At 37.1% G+C, this 17,423-nt stretch overlaps 2 protein-coding genes across 7 annotated transcripts in view; both read right to left on the reverse strand.

Moving 5' to 3' along the window:
* The window catches only part of LOC127985354 (folliculin-interacting protein 1), a 42,150-nt gene extending 30,145 nt beyond the window's left edge, over positions 1–12,005 (reverse strand). The window contains exon 1 of one of the 3 annotated variants that reach the window (XM_052587331.1): positions 11,750–12,005. In XM_052587331.1, coding sequence (XP_052443291.1) covers positions 11,750–11,838 — 89 coding nt within the window. In that variant the 5' untranslated portion in view covers positions 11,839–12,005. Of the gene's footprint in view, positions 1–5,176; positions 5,683–11,749 lie in introns of those variants that run through there. The other 2 variants (XM_052587333.1, XM_052587332.1) reach the window with 2 other exon arrangements.
* A 183-nt stretch (positions 12,006–12,188) lies between these two features.
* LOC127985357 (uncharacterized) lies at positions 12,189–16,562 on the reverse strand. Of its 4 annotated transcripts, none has more exons than XM_052587337.1 (11): positions 16,384–16,562; positions 16,217–16,307; positions 14,651–14,723; positions 14,533–14,572; positions 14,336–14,458; positions 14,061–14,180; positions 13,883–13,934; positions 13,315–13,361; positions 13,155–13,231; positions 12,704–12,976; positions 12,189–12,613 (listed from the first exon to the last, which is right to left on the reverse strand). In XM_052587337.1, the coding sequence occupies exons 1-11, from the start codon at positions 16,457–16,459 to the stop codon at positions 12,599–12,601; spliced, it is 987 nt and encodes a 328-aa protein (XP_052443297.1). In that variant the 5' UTR covers positions 16,460–16,562; the 3' UTR covers positions 12,189–12,598. The 4 variants fall into 4 exon arrangements, with proteins under 4 accessions (XP_052443297.1, XP_052443298.1, XP_052443295.1 ...); XM_052587338.1 differs by having other exon boundaries at positions 14,533–14,569; positions 16,384–16,560; XM_052587335.1 differs by having other exon boundaries at positions 14,651–14,729; positions 16,384–16,559.
* Between the last annotated feature and the right edge of the window lie 861 nt (positions 16,563–17,423).

A 17,423-nucleotide genomic window follows, 5' to 3' on the forward strand; every position in this document is an offset into this window, starting at 1 on the left:
CTAGGTACCGAACTTCGATGCCTTTATGGTATTGAGCGAAAAACTTCGATACTATGAGTATCGAAACATTATTTATCTTTCGGTGCCAAATTTTGGTTCCAAAAGCCAAGCGGCCGGGTTTTTTTGTTTTGTTTTTTGCCAAGTGGCTGTGTCTGTGTGAGCTTGTAGCATATGTGCATGTAATAGGGGTGTGCCGGTTTCAGAATTGGTGATGACGGTTATGACGTGAGTCAAATGTGACGGTTCATAACATAACCGTCGGGGGGGGGGTGGAGATAGCGGGTTAACTCCGTGTCAGCGCGCGCTCTGATCGGTAAAGGGGCAGAGATTTCAGACCTCCGTTTATTAAGGAGATCTGTCACAAAACTCATCATTCGCGCCAACGTTTTTTGAGCAAATTTCAAAGCCGCACCCGCCCGCCATCCGCTGATTGTTTTGGGGACTATGGCGATGCAATGCTTTGCTGATGCGAGCCGCAAAAAAAAAGCCATTGCCATTTGCCCATTAGCTCCGCCCACTACCGGAGAAACTGGTATGTCTTCTGCTTGTTCGAAAATGAATATGAATATTTCTAAATTGAATCCATTACTTTGACAGGAGAAGACAACAAAGAATAGTTTACATATAGCGTGTTGTTTAAGCGTGGTAAGACTCTCGCTCTCTCTCTCTTTGCATGTGTGAGAAACAGCGCTATCTATCAGTAAAGTGACGGTGAGTCGTGTGCCTTCACAAAGAGTTTACAGAGTGTCAAATACAGGTGCGTTGTGCGTCCATTGAGATGAACTGAAAAGTTCAGATCGCTTGATGGAGAGAGAACTCTGAAGCTCAGATGCTGAAATTAATACAAGCGTCATGCGCTTCAGTCTATGTAGTAAACAAACCTGCACGTCTCTGCCATTCATTAATTCACACAGAGACGCGCAGAACACGGATTTATATTTTAAACAACTTTTGCGGCTTAACATTTACAGATACTGGTCCATATGGAGATTTGATTTTGATTATTTTATGCTAACTTTGGCAAATTCCATGACTGTCCATATTAAAATGCAAGTTTCATTTTCATGACTGGATTTCGAGATTCCGTCCTCGTTTTTTGCTTCATGGAAATCATAGAGCAAATTTCAAAGCCGCACCCGCCCACCATCCGCTGCTTGTTTTGCGGTCTATGGCGATGCAATGCTTTGCTGATGCGAGCCGCAAAAAAAAGCCATTGTCTGTTCTAGAAAGGATGCAGCAAAGATATTTAATGCTAAAGTATGAGGCACAGGCCTACGCTGAGTTTCATTTGCGATGAGATGTGCTCTAGGTCACAGTGCAGTGCAAGCGGCGCGCTGGTGCTTCCATGTCACGGTTATCATTGTCTGCTTTACTTGCTTTTTATTTATTAAAATACATGCAATTGGATGATGAAACATTTATTAAAATTAAGATAAAATTTGTACAAAACGAAATTCGTTTTTAAGAAAGGTTTTCTACAAAGCAAAATTTTATGAAGTGGTAAATATCATGTCTGACGATTTACAAAACTTCATTAAGTGGTAAAAACCATGTCTCCCGATATATTGCGCATCTTATGATCTTATCTAAAAAATGAAAATAATTTTTGATAAAAAATGTTTGTAAAAAATATTTTAATGACACGGTTTTGGCGGTTATAGAGTTCTAATGACGGTGTTCAACTATAACCGTCGGTCTCACGGTTATATACTAACCGTCACACCCCTAGCATGTAAGGGCCTAAATTCGCCGTGATTGTCTGTCCACCACCAAGTGAAGTGACTGGGAGGATTTCTGAAGATACTCGCAGTCACACAACACAAGTGTAGTTGTTTTTTCTCAAAACGTTTCCGTTTAACAATGACAAAGAGGTCTAAAGTGTGGCTGCACTTTATAAAAGTGGATGCCGAGTCAGTAAAGTGCAACATATGCGATAAGAATATTGCAACCAAAGCCGGCAATACCACCAATTTAATGAAGCATTTGTTTGGATGAGTGTAAATAATGTGCAAACGATCAGCTACGATCCGTTTCACCCCTTCAAGCGAGTGAACAATGCATCGCAAGTTAGGAATGTATTATTGGAGATGATCTATTATTGAACATCTCGAATGAATAAAGACTTCAAGTTCATCTGTAAAGCACATAAAGCTATCGTTTGAGTTTATAAACTTCTATTTCATGAATGATTCGTATGGATCTGTTAACTGAATGCAAAGTGTTAGTTCTAGAACAATGTTTGTCTTGATGAGCATTTATCGCTCACTAGGAGTTGATAAATGAACAGCTGCTTTTTCTTTTTTCTCAACGGAGGATCAGTTGCCCTATTGATTAAAATCCCCAAACTGTTTACTTAAATATTAAATTAATAAATGACATCAAAACAGGAGCGTTTGCGTAATGATGTGGTGGGCTGTTGTGGGCCAGAAAGTCCAGGGCAACTTTTTGGTCCCAGTCTGCCGCTGAATGGCACACCTCTATCCAAAAAGCACAACCAGTTGTATTAAAAATTTTATCCTGAGTGTGAAGTGTTACCAGAATTTGTTGTAATTAAGGTGAAAAATAAAAGTTTTGTGTTCATGTTAAAATAGATTTTAAAACATATGGTATCGAAAAAAAGTATCATTAGGAACCAGTATCGAAACTGGCACCGGATCGAAAGATTTTGAATAATACCCAACCCTAAACAAGAATACTTTTTGTGTGCAAAGAAAACAAAAATAACAACTTAATTTAACAATTCGTCTCCTCCGCATCACCCTGAAGAACCATTTTGGAGCCCCTTTCTTGTAGCGTTGCAAAATTACGGTTGAACCTCTGATGCCTGATGGATTATTTTAATTTCCTTTCTACGTTTCTGGATCTTGTTTGGGTTAATTACATTGCTGTCTATTGGAGGGTCTCTCAGAAATATCTTGATTTGTGTTCTGAAGATGAATGAAGGTGTTACGGGTTTGCAACGACATCAGGATGCGTAATTAATGACAGGATTTCTATTTTTGGGTGAGCTATCCCTTTAATTACAAGCTTCCTCCAGCGATCAGAAGCGATGGTTTGGGACGCTACCCCTCATCTAACCAGGAGCTGTGAGGGATTTTGAGCGGGACAAAGGCAGCGAGGGCAGGAATGGCATGGGCACAAGTTATTTCTGTGCTCTGTGTAAAGGCAGGTGAAGAAAGGCTCAGAGCACACGGCTGTTTACTCGTCACATTCCTGATGACTGGACTCATTCACCATCCAGACACGGATCAGGAATCGAGAGCAACAAGCTGTGCACAAAGACAACACCACGCACAACCATCCCCTTCAAAACATGAAAACACAATCCTAACAGCTGATCTGAAGAAACTCACTCTTCTTCCTTCCCCGTCTCAAACTACGATCAAACGAGCCAATGTTAACACACATGTAAACAATACTTGACTTGACTTGAGTTCATCGCCACATCAGCTTCACAAGCTATTTCATGGCAAACAAAGATACATTAGATAGTACACAACACAAAATATAATAAAGCAATTAAAAAAAACAAATTTCTGTATATAAAAGTCTATAAAACATTCTTTAAATATACTTTTGAAAGACATTGTACATGTTTTTCTGGGTTCATCTTGTGAAACAAGTCCTTAAGAGTTTGCCCTGATAATAACCTTAGTCTCGTGACATCAAACATCACCGTCAAGTGAGTCCCACAATATCGACAATTTAGTGTTTCTTCACCCATCAATAAATATCCATGTAAATGTTTAACTTTTTTCTGTCTTGACTAATATAATATAATGTGTGTGTGTGTGTGTGTGTCTGCCATCAGCCACCTTCTCTATCAGAATCAGGCATTTAAAAAAATGAAGTTGAATTTAAAATGAGTAATTACTAAAAGTGGTTTCTGACATTTACAAGGGGAGAGCGATGACATGTGTGACCTAGACTGTTATCTTCACTGTGATCCCGTTTGCTCTGCTATAGAAGGAGAACAAGTCCTTAACCCCTTAAGTGTCACCCCCCCTTTTTGGGGGTAGAGCTGAAAAGGGCATGTCCAGATTCAAATTAATGTAATTCTGGAACGGTTTGGAATATGAACCTAATTTTGGGCTCGTTTTTAAAAACACACTTGGAAGTTTCTTGTACATGTGAAAGAAGTTGAATAAAATGTAAAATAAAAAAGTTATAGGTGTTTAAGTTTGTTGTAATAAAAAATAATAATTTAATATTTATTTATATTTTATAAAAAAAAAAAAAAAAAAGTATGTGTTGAATTTAATTTCATGTCAAATGAAAAGCCTAAAATCTAAAGAAGTTTTGTTCCAAATTTGACATTGATATCACAAAAAATGAGGTTTCTGTGTTATTTTTAGTTGCTATACCAACAATGTCCACTAGGTACTAGTCATGCTCCTTGTATGAATTGTAATGGACGATTGATTTGATTTTTTTTATTCAAACAGCAATAAAACTTTCTAGATAGGTTGTAAATGATTTTTTTAATCAAACATAGCTACTAGAGTGTTGTTACAGAAACTTCATTCATGATCATATTATCACATCATATTATGATCATACATGAAATTGACATTCATTAAATTTTTTACTGAATACTTGCAACATCAATCATAGATATACAAATATACATATTCAATTTATTCTCAATTTTTTTTATAAAAACTAGAAAAGATGTTTTGTTTGAATTATTGGCAGCCAAAAAAATATAAGAAATATATACTTTCGTGATTGTATATGTATGTATCAGCTTTTTGTAACAAAAGGCAACTACTTTTTTTTTTTTGCTAAATTTCTTGTCACAAATTTATGAATTACTGTCACTACATAATTTTAAATATAAAACAGTGGTCAAATATAAAAAATACAACCTCTAAGGTCTCCAATGATATATAGTTTGTCAAGATTAGTTTAGGTTTAGTATAGAATATTACGGTTTTAAATATGCAATGGCTTTGGGCCCACCGGTGGGCCAGTGACACTTAAGGAGTTAAGCTGCGGAGCGTAATCTGCTGGATGTTACACAAGACCAAAACATCATTACAGCTCACAGCGAGGAGGACGATCACCTACAGCAAAACCTCTCAAGGCACCACAAACACCTTCGCTGTTTCTTCAGCTACCACACGCCATGACTGCAAAGACACAGACAAGCAGACAGCAAGCGGTCATCAGGTACCTGGACATCAGAGCGTTTGTGCCCTTCTGCTTTCCCATTCTCGCCAGCCCGCGGCTCGCTTGTCCTCAGCACAGAGCGCTGCTAAGAATAGCAATGAACTAAATTCACTAAACAACATTAGACTGTCAGGTGACCTCCAGGCCGAGCTGGACAGCGCCGGACAAAGACATGCAGACTGGAGACTGAAGACGGTGTGATGTGGGCATAGAGAGGCGAGCGCGTCCCCTCCGGACTCCTGCGAGCGGAGGTCAGCGTCTGATCGTGACGGGAGCGAGCCGCCGTTACATAAAGAAAGCATCCAGACCATGACGCACTTCCTGTCCGCTAGCAGGGGTCATTTCTGAACGCATGCGGTGAGAATGTTTCCAGGCTGCATTCTTGTGAACTCGCTCAAGCAGAGCCTACGGGAGTCCAGCGAGGACAATAATAGCTCAGGCTCAGTATCTGCTCAGTGAAGGAGTGCAGCTGCTGGTGTACTGCTCATCAACTCACAGCATCCGTCACCAAAGCACTAAACAACACACACACACACACACACACACACACACACACGCGCACAAGCTTCACTTTCTACAGTGATCGAGTCCATCAAAAGAGAAATACTAAATCAAGTGTAAAATTAAGACGGAGACAACTTTACAACTTTGAACAAAATGAGATTTAAGACAAATTATAAATTAAAAGGTGTCCTTTTATTATTTCTCAGACAAAATGATGCACATTTCTTTGTGAAATTGAAATGTCAAATAAACTAATTGATTCCAAAAAAAAAAAAAAATAACACAAATGAAATCTCTTTTTATGAACAAACTAAGGCTTCGCTTGCCTGTGCTCTTACCATTTAAAAATAAAAGAAACCACTGCATTTTACTTACCATTACAAACAAAGATGCTGTGTACAATCTGCATTAGCAGTTTCTGATTTTAATCCGACTGTTTAATTTCGAAGTCTAACCGAAGGTCTGACCGTAGCTTTGTGAAACTATACGACATACTACTACACACATTTGAATGAAATAAAAACGTATTGAATAAAAAAGCAATTTTAGTCTCTGACAGCAGGTGGCGCTTATGGAACAGCAACAATACATCATGTTCTTTATTACCGCTGTAAATGTAGCTATAAACCCTACTTTAATATGCAATATACATAGACCAGATGAAAAGAAAATACAATCTAAACTTTTCTAAAGACAGTCAGTTCCTCTCAGATAAATCCCCACACACATTTGTTTTTAACATCTCAACCGACTGACTTCAATCGTCACATATTTCTAATGATTTTCAACTGGCTGGTGGTGCATCAGTGCATCCTTTCTGACAAGATGCAACTAGAGATGAAACGATGTGTGTGTCAACATTAAAGTTGTAGAAAAAAGAAAAAGTCTACTAAAATTTTAATTGTCAAATAGTCTACTTTGACCTGGGCATGCAACAGCACAGTTTGACCAGTGTGACGCTGTAGCAGAAGATCGTAATTCAGCCCTCCCAGATGCAATTCAAGAGAAGAAGACACACACAGTGCTTGAGTTGGAGTTTAAAAGCAGCCTTGTATCTGCTCCATGCTTTCCACAAAAAAAAACAAAAACAAAATAAGCATGCAACAAAATAGACAGCGGTAAGAAAACAGCAGTTAAGAAAGCATCCGATCATATATTTGCATTAGCTCTGCATAACGGCACTTCAGTTGTGACACCTTTATTTATACAGGCCTAGTACTTTATAAAAGAGACAGATTTAAAGCTAGCAGCTATACAGTATTAAACAACAACAACAAAAACAGTGTCAGTGATGCTTTCAGTTAGAATTACAACTTGATTTTTATAAGTGAATGCAAAATGTTATTTTGGTTTTCATAGTTTAAGGCTTAATCTAGCTCAGGACAGTTTTGATTATTATAACACAAAAGGTGTTTTAAGAGAGAACTTGTTTTGAACAAAATCACACACACACATATATATATATATATATATATATATATATATATATATATATATATATATATAAATTTTTACTATTATTTTGTTTCATATAACTTAAAAGGAGATGTTAGGAAGAATGAGGGGTTGCCTTTTCATGCAGTTAATTAAATGGTGAATTAGAATGTCTCTGTCATTTTGTGTGCCAAATATATAGTCCTAATTATTTGTATTGTAAAAAAAAAAAAAACTATGCATTACAATTGTAATATAATTGTAGAATATCAATATAATTGTTTGAGTGCGTGCCTTGTTTTATTCATTAGTTGGAATATGTCTAACTCAGTATTTTCACTAATTGTAAAGCTGAATAATCATACTGATTATCCTACCTGTGAAATAATCAGCGATTAGTCAATTAATGGCAATAATCGTTAGATTACTCTATTATTAAAATAATCAGCTCTAGATGCAACTAACAATCATTTTTCACTAAAATATACTTTCATTCATAGGATGATTTTGCTGATGAATTCATCTGTTCTTCAGTCTGCATTAAAGCCAAAAAAAAAAAAGAGAGAGATTTTTAAGACATAATACTTTGTAGTGAGAGCATTGAGATTTCACTGGGAACACACTCATTCTAACACAGCATGACATTACAGCACAAGTGACCTGTGTGTGATTTAAAACGCCCCTCATGTAGACCGTCTCCACCTTGAAAACTAATCTGAGTGTGCAGGAACCGGCTCTAGTACTGAACTCACTATCCTAGAGTCCTGACCGACACAACACACAACACCACAGTCACATGACCTACAGTAAAAGAGTGACATCGTCATGAAGCACTCACTGAGTTATCGTCTCTGTCAGGACAGCAGCAATCCTTCAGTCACAAGAGGCTGAGAGCACATCTAATACACAAACCTTTTGATTTCAGCGCAACAGTGCAATTTTGGCAAGATCTGGATGAATAAATCATAAGAAGGGCTGTTCGCATTGAATGAAGACATGTCTGTGAATATTGAAGCACAGAAAGACTGATGTAAATGTGGAGTCTGTATGTTGTGTGTGTCTCAGTGTCGCATCCTTAAGCTTGTGTGACGCTCGTCTGGATCTCAAAAGCGACTTATGATTTCCGCAATGCAGTCTCACCAAATGAGGACATAAATACATGAACAACATCTCCTCCAGAACTGCTCTGAGAGTCATTTCAAGACCATTTAATCATTTCATTTGAGAAACGCTACATACACACACACAAACAAAACTCTCAAGACAACTTGAAGAAATTGTGACAGAATATCACTACTACTTCTGTTAAAACTTTAGACCTCTGTTTAGTTTGTTTACTATTAATTTGATTTAAAAAAAATGTTTTATGCCATTTTTCGATTACCAGAAAAGTTAAAGTGCATTACTCAGCATTTCTTCTGAAAGGATACATAATAGGTTTTGATTATTAACATGGATGGGCATGATTAATCGACGATCGATAATTGATCGTTAAGATTTTCCTCGATCATGTTAATTTGTTATCGATTAATCTAAAGCATTTTTTTTAATTTAATGCAGGTTGCGTTGCGTAGTGCGAGTCTTCAAGCAATTAAATGAATTTCACTGTGTGGCAGCAATTAAATATTTTACCACCATGGGGCAATATTTGACACCCTACTCGGTTATCTGTGATCTTCCGTTTTGATTTCAATGAATAATCATGAAGATGTCACGGCGAAGTGTGGCGTGGGACCATTTTGATTTAAAAAGCGAACTAGTTAACTGCAAACATTGCGATACCGTGTTTAAGTACAACACGGCCACGGCTCAAATGATGTACCTGTGCATCCTGGCAAATTTTCATGAGGCTCTGTCTACAGTCTTTGTCTCCGCTGGTCGTCATGTACAAACATTTCATTAAAATGAACCGTAACTCCGTGAATACTCAACGAAGAGACATGAGATAGATATCTATAGAAAGCCTGGAATGTCTACTTTTAAACTAAACAAGTGCTTCCGAAATATTCTGAGATAAAGTAATCCATATGAAAACAACGCAATGTCTGTTTTTCATATCTTCCTTCATTATATTTAATGTGACCACGCCCCCGCGCTGAACGCGCTATTCAGATTCAAACTGAAGCGCGCGCTTGAATACGCCCACACAGAAGAAAAGGCAGCGAGACTGTTCTTCAAGTTTTTATTTTATTTTACTGTTTGCTTCGCGATGAGAGGACTAAGACATAATTCACCCCAAAAAGATGTGATGTGGTTGATGATTTGAGAAATGGATTTCCTCAGAAAAAAGAATGAAGCACTTTATTCAGACTCAAAACGCATATATGCGTTAATCGACTCGAAAGGGTTAAGAACGCCTGCTAGCAGCTGCAGGTTCCGCTGCTTTAGAGCACTGCATATGCACGCGGATATATGTTCGGTTTGCCTGAACGTAGTTTAACTGTCTGCCACAAGTTGATCTTGTAATAAAGGTCTCACCGAGGAAAAACACGCTGTATTTTTGTATTCATTGCATTTTTTTATTATAAAAATTAAATAATTATAAAAATATTAATGATTAATCGATAGTCGATCGTTAATTCTCCCGACGATCGACTAAGAAAATTTAATCGAATGCCCATCCCTAAATTGAAAATTGAAATAAATTCAACCGAATGAGAAAAATAAAATGCATTACCATCTTATAAATGTTTTTACATATCAATTTTAATTTTAACATTACATAAACCGTAATCAATTAACCGATTAAAAAAAGAAATTGCTGATTAATTGCTGCATTTGTTACAGCTGCATGAAACATGAGGCCTATATTTATTTTCTAAAGCGTGTATGACGTGCATAGAGATGACGCAAGGTCTCTGGGTTTGGCTGAGGGTAATCACTGACAGAGCACACAAAAGCTCTCAGGCTCAATTAAGAACGATTTGTCCTGCCAAAGAAGCAGAAATGTGAGCAGGCCTTTGGTTCTTCTGAGCGGGGTCACTCATGTAGATGCCCTCTCTGCAATCTTAGGTACTACGGGCTCTTTAAGCATGACAGGCCACTGTTGATGTGCATCTCTCTCTTCACAACCACATTTAAAGAAACAGGTCAACAAGACCACAGAGAATCTCATTTCACCAATTATAGTTTCACATAGTAGCTCATGGGATGATTCTGCCTGTAGCATGTACCTCGAATGAACATAAACGCATACGACGAGAGAGTGTGGAGAAGATATAATACAGGACGAGAGGTCAAAAGGTCACGGCACACGTGGTCCTGATCTCACAGCATTCAATCACTTGTCCTGAGATAACATCAACACGTTCAACACTAGCGAATCAACACCAGAGTTGTGCACATACCGTAGTTATAAAGGCTGGTCATATAGTGGGCTTTTTGCTGAATGCCAATTGACTGACAGCACTTTCTAAATCAGCACAAATATTTAACAACAGAACATCTTCATTATCAGGTTAACTGATGTATATTAGACACACTAACGATTGTATTTGTCCAATGGTGAGGATTGAGGAACCTATCGAACATGTGCATGTGAAGCCAACAATGTCTATTGTACACTCCTTTACATGGTTCCTTCATGATTTTGCACTTATTAAAGTAGAAAGACTTCAAACCTGTTCTCCTCTCTTTGTCAAATATCATGTGTCTTATGTAAATTCAATCCACTACCATTACATTTAATTTAATTCAAGCTGGATACACTGTATGTGGGGATTACTAGATGGAGAAAGGTTATGGAAATTTATTCTATCCTATATTTTATCAAGAACAAAGGGCTATTTGAGGGTAAAATAATTTACAAAAATAAACACAAAATCATGCATATTCATTGCTAATTAAAGTCTAAAGCATGCAGAAACATTCTAGTTATTGTAGTGATGGCATTTAATAATTTCACTGAATAGTTTCCATACTGCCATTTCCAATTTCCAAGAATAAAAAGTCTAGAAATAAGCAGTTTTGGTTTTATAAGCAGAAGTGTCAGAAATAGCCAGTAGCCTTGAAGTCCCCCATTACTTCAGGATCTCCAAAATAACCTAAAGATGATATGATTATATAAAAATGATAATATCAGAGTGCAACAGAAATGAATACAACGGCAAACGCAAGTGTCAGTGCTTTACTCTGATTCTGAGCATCTGCATCATAGACTGTATTAAAAGCAGATGTGCACTGACACTAACGTTAACTACTTTAATCATCACCAACATAACATTGAGTACAAGAAGAGAAAAGACCGCCAATAGTACAGCAGATTGTGGACTTGCAGAGGATACACAGCATCGCTAGTTCTGCATTTAAAGATCACTCGGCAGACTCTCAGAAAAGCAGAGGACTGACAAGAAATAAAACACGTGCAGTAAAATAAATGACGTGTTTAAAGGAAGGCTCGTGTCAGATCCGGAGACATAAACAAATAAAGGGTCGCGAGACAGTGTCGACTGAGCCAACTGACGTTAGCATGAAGCTAGCTAAACCATCATGGACATAACCTTACGTGACCATAAACAAACACGACTCTCGGCTAACGTTAAACAAACCTTCAACTAAATTGATTCTAGTGAATGTGTTATATTAACGTCACCGGAAGCTGGAGATAAAAGACTCCAAACGTAACGTAACGTTAACCTACCTGAACACCGCGTCCTCCTTGCTGCATTTCGCGGGCGGTGAAAACGTGCTTTTTTTGTTGAAGAGTTTATTAAATAATGTGGGTGCCATTATGGACCCACAAATATGAAGGAAAATCCTCTTTTGTGTTTAATTCCTGAGCCACACTCGACTCCTGCAGACTGACTCCATTTGTGGGCCAGTCATATGACTGGCTGCCGTTAGTCAAACGAGATGCTTGGCAACATCGCTGCTCTCTGATTGGTCGATAATTCGCTTCGCTCCCCTCCGCCTTCCCGATTGGTTGATATTATAGATCATAGACCACGTGGTCAGAACGGCTGTGTTTATGTTTTGTTGGGGTTAAAATTAAGATAGATGCATTTAATCACGGGCATTTAATTATTTTTATGCTTGGTGATACACAGAGAAACTAAAAGAATGAGCAATTTCACATTAAGGAAGTTCTGCATTCGTGTTTTTAACATTTATTCATTTTTTATACAAACATCTAATATCATTTTGATGTGTAAGGTTCTCTAATGCATGTAAAAACCTGTTCCACGAGCACCGCAAGGCATTGTTTTTCTCATTTTGATGATTCCGCGCTAAGATCATCCATTAAGTACATAATCAATTTGAACTTCATTTTACATAGGTATGTTCTAATATTATTGTATACTTTTTAGCTCTAGTGTTTAATAAAGAGTCTCACGTGCTCTTAAAAACACTCCATGGCCATTCACTTCAATTCAGATATTTGTAGAACTGTAAAGCAACCACGTTGAAGAAGTGTTGGATGTCCTCTGCTGGTCAGATATGAAAAAGCAAGAGAAGGGATATTGTTTTGCTTGTTTCAACTTAAGTCCTCTCAGATTGAGATGATCTATAAAGAACAGAAATGCACACGAAAGCAACATGAATTTCATTTAAATTTAACAAAATGTCAATATGTGGAACTAGAAAAGAAAACTACCGGTTTGGCTGGAAACTTGAACACGTGTGTTTGTTTGAGTCTCTGGAAAAAGGCTTCTCTCTCATGCTCATCTGAAAAGTCAAAAAACTTCCCAGTCCTCGAGGAAACGTCTCTGGATCTCGCTGACACTCTTCCGCTCGCTTTAACCAGCTTTCCTCCACAATCCTGCTGGTCTGCCTTACCACGTTTATGGCTTGAAACGTTTCGAATGCTCACTATATCACTGAATGTCACTTTTCTGCATTTCACTGGTTGTTCCTTTTCTGTAAAACACTAAAAAGAGAAGCGTTTCCTCATTATCCTGTTGATGCTACATATACATAGTGACCAGCCCCTGTGATATCATCAGGATCATTACTCATTTCTAGTAAATGCAAGCGGGAAGATTAGTCACACAGACATGCATGGGACCATACACATGATATGAAAGATGTAATGCAGTATTAATCACCTTTTTCACAAGAGGGGGAAGAACTACAACCCTAGTATTTACAGGCGTTCTCTCGTTAGCGGATTCTAACACACATCCTGCAAACAGAGCTTTATTTAATCAAAGAAAGAGTAATGCAATCTCCTGTATTTATAACTTGCATGGAGTGAAACTCAAGTACCTGAAGCAATATCTGATGTTTCAGAGGGCACCGGTAAAGGAGAGAGGCTGAGAAATACATCACTTTAGTCAAATATACTGAGGAGTGTATCAGCACATATTCATGTACACAGTGCTATTAACATAAATTTCTTTATGCATTTATATTATAAAAGATCTTATCCCAAATAAATGCTGTTTTTTTTTTTTACTTCTATTTATCAAATAATCCTGAAAAAAGGTGTCCACAAAATACTAAATCACAAAAACATTGATGAAAATAAAAAACATTATTAATAACTCTGAAGCGACATGTGAGACTAAATACTGGAGCAATGATGCTGGAAAATTAACTTTGCATCACAGGAATAAATTACAATCTACAATATTTTCAAATAGAAAATAGTTATTTCAAATGCCAATAATATTTCAGAATATTAGGATTTTTACTATAGTTTTTGAGGAAATAAATGCAGCCTTGAAAAAAAAAACAATTTCCAAACTTTTTAGTACTCTCTCTATATATATACCATATGCTTAAAATAAAATCTGAAAACCCATCTGTGTTTATGCATGTATAAAGGTCTTACCACATGGGTGACAAAGAAAACGATTTTTCTTCAGCAGGGTTTATCGATAGCTCTGCATAAAATAAAAGCGTAACAGCCTTTCATACTGACTAAAAGACAGCGCTAAAACATTTATGTGAAATGCATCAGCCCTCACTGCATTAATAGCAGTTATGAATGATAAACAGGCATGATTTACCAAGAATGGAGGAGAGGTTTGGCGGCTGCTGCAGCGCTAGATCCTGCGCGTGACTGTGATCGAGAAGAGTTGAGTTCTTCACCGTGTTCATCATCCCATCTTCACCCAGTAACACCTCGTCTGAGCCGAACAGAAGATCAGAATACACACACACTAAATACATCATTATATCCTACATGTTCAGGAAGAATATCAATGAAGATGTTTTGTGTTCAGTGACAGGGTCGCATCTGTCGAGTGTTTCATGGGAGAAATTAAATGGCAACAGATTATACCATTATTGTCAGCTCTGCGAAACTCCTCGATGGATGAGAGCGTCGTGTCCGTGTTTGAAGCTGGAGAATCAACATCTAAACACTCCAGCAAGAAGCTGGAAACCCCAGAGGGCATCGTTATACCTGTTTAATAACCAAGAACATGTCTGTGAGGAAATATAACACTCGAAGCATTGAAAAGAGAGCGTCAAACCCACTTGAGGAGTCCTGGCTGAAGTCCTCGGAGGCAGTGGCCTGCTGAGAGCAGAGGAGAGTCACAGATTTCAGACTCACACACACAAACTCCTTGTTAGAGTGGTATCAGAGCACTCGTACCTCAGCATGAGCTCTCCTGCTCCCGGAAACCAGCGACTGGCCATTCAGACATCTTCCACCGGCCTTTACGACTCTGAAACTTAAAGATGCAGAATATGGCTTCAAAAACAACAACCAAAAAGTGGTTCGTGCTGTGTCGCATGATAACACTCCACAGGTGTATGTGGGATCTGAATGAAACCACATATTTGTCTAATATATAGTAGGTGAAAAAAAAGTAGGCACTTAAGGGAGTCTGTGATTTTAGACACGGCATAAGTGTTTCAAAACATTGTATTTAGAGTACGGCAAAAGTCCAAGATGTTATATAGTAACTTTTTAAAGTGTAAAGATGTTCACTGCGTGCAGGGATTTGGTTCAGACACTAATAAAAACTAGCAGTGTTGGGGAAAGTCCCGTTTAAAAGTCATGCATTACAACAGTGGTTATCAAAAGTAATACACCAAGTTCCTCTATAATGACCAACATTAAAATACAGCAGCGTTGTAGGCCTAATCTTCAGCTACAGTTAAAAAAAGAGGCAGTTTTATTCCTAATAAGAATATTTATTATTGTCTGCAAGTTTAAATATTATAAATACAGTTTGAACATTAACACTGCACTGTGCTTACATAAAGGTATATAAAAAACTTAAATGATTTACATTAAAATGTACTGTACCTAAAAGTTGTACTATACTTAAAGTAAAAAAAAAAAAACTTTACTGTACTTAAATGAAAGATTAAAAATAATTAACTCAGGGTTCATTAAGCCAGCTAGCAAACTTTTTACAATTTATATTATTTTAAATTTATATTTATATTATAAATAAATTTAAATTTGTTTCAGTGATTCCTCTGTGTAACTCTTTGAGAATCAGTGCATTATAATATTGCATTCCTCCCTAAAAAGGAACTAACTGCATTGCTTAGTTAGTTTTTATGGAAAGTATAATGCATTACATTACTTGTTACGGTTTCTAATCTGGGATGGGCTTATTTGTTTGTTTTTAATATAAAAAGATACATTTTGGGCAAATGTAAAAGCGCTTTCAGACCAAAAGTGATATGAATAAGCGCCAGGCTGAAGGTAATGTGATTACACATCTGTACAGTAAATGACGCAGCTCAAACAAACCTTTAATGTTGTGCTGCCATTCTTGGATTACATGAAGAATATAGCAAGAGAAAAAAATTCAATACTCTTCAGCAATAAAAAAAAAAAACTCAAATAGGAAATAGGAAAATAAAGTAACTGCCGTTACTTATTAAAAAAAACTTTTTGGAAAATAAAAAGTAATGCGTTACTTTACTAGTTACTGTTAAAAAGGTAACGTTAAATCAGAGACTACAAACACGACGGACGTCCCAATTAAAGCTCATCTACTTTTTTGCTACAAACTCAAAACTATGTATGTTTTCTTCAAACAACAATGAACACAAAATAGTTACAATTTAAATTTGGACGCAGCAACAATCCTGGAGCAAACAGCCCAGCTGAAGAAACGTCACATCTCATTAATATTCATGACGCGTTTCCTGGCAACAGGTGTAACTTTAACGGAAATCTTTCCGAAAATACTCCCACCTGTCTTTGTTGAGTCCAATCGGTTTTAACTTAGAAAGCTGGCGACCTCGGTGAGCGCTTCGACTGCGTTTAGCCCCGTGCCTTTGAAAATCTACGGGTTAAAAAAATTACAATTATAACGAGTAACGTTAGATAAATAATGTAGAATTAGATAAAACGCTTCGTACTGTAGGACAGGGCAGCTCTCAGTGGCGTCACGTTGCGCACAGTGCTTTTTCTACTCGACGCTTTCCTAACAATCATACTTGAGAAACCAAATCAATGTCATACAAGCGCATAAACAAACCCAGCTGATGCTGCACGTGCCGCCGTTGATAAAGTGGGCGTGGTCTACAATTAACAGCTGAGCGCGAGGAACGTAACCACGCAAAGTGACGTCACAAAAGCGCGTAGCTATCCGTTATATAATTTATTATTATTTATTTATTGTTATTGTGCTTGCTACCTTTTTTTAAACTTAAACGTGATTCTTTGGATAGAGGTTTTTTTAGACTACCTATTATTGTTATTATTCTGCATAAAACTTATCTTGCAAACTGTAGTCCTTTGTTTTAAATAATCACACATACAGAGCTTGAGAGCCAAACAAATGCTGTTGTAATTACAAAATAAAAGTTTGCAAATAAAGCAATAATAAGACTGTGTAATGTAATGTTTAACGCTTTTTATGTTGATTCAAAAAAAAAAAACCCTTTTAAAAAAACTTTTTATATCAATGTTAGGTTTAATGGGGTTTTAAACAAGTTATATATAAAAAGGTAGACCGAATACACAACCTAAAATTTGTAACATCACATTACCAACTACAATTTTCATCCTGATCTTCAAAAACAGAAGCATTTTTATATTTCAGTAAGCTTTGTCAAGCACTATGCAAGCTTTCAGACTATGGAAAGTTTTTATCTGATTATAAATATGCCACATTTACAAGCTTTAGAAGTGTTGCATTCTCTGTTTGTGGAAGTCTGTTCAGCAACTTATTGCACACCAGACAAAGTAATAAACTTATGGATTACTAAAAAGAACTAATGTAGGGCGTGGTCTTGGTTCCATCTGCTGGTTGTTGATTGGATGTTGAGATGAGGGTGTGGCACTCAAATATTAATGCAAAGAATGAAACGATTTCATAGTGCAGAACAGACCTTTTACTCTTCGGTGACATCAAGGTTTTGCTTGTTTTTTGCAGATGCGATTTTCACATACCTGA

Source organism: Carassius gibelio, chromosome B21 (genome assembly GCF_023724105.1).
Source record: "Carassius gibelio isolate Cgi1373 ecotype wild population from Czech Republic chromosome B21, carGib1.2-hapl.c, whole genome shotgun sequence".
NCBI lineage: Eukaryota > Metazoa > Chordata > Actinopteri > Cypriniformes > Cyprinidae > Carassius > Carassius gibelio.

Bases quoted from the DNA above. Each gene is read 5' to 3' on its own strand.
- LOC127985357 (XM_052587335.1), bottom strand. From the start codon at position 16,459: ATGATTGTTAGGAAAGCGTCGAGTAGAAAAAGCACTGTGCGCAACGTG. The intron at 14,573-14,650 runs GTACGAGTGCTC...CTCTGCTCTCAG, and splicing joins GCAGGAGAGCTCATGCTGAG to CAGGCCACTGCCTCCGAGGA. The intron at 13,362-13,882 runs GTAAGACCTTTA...TGTATTTCTCAG, and splicing joins TTTTCTTTGTCACCCATGTG to CCTCTCTCCTTTACCGGTGC.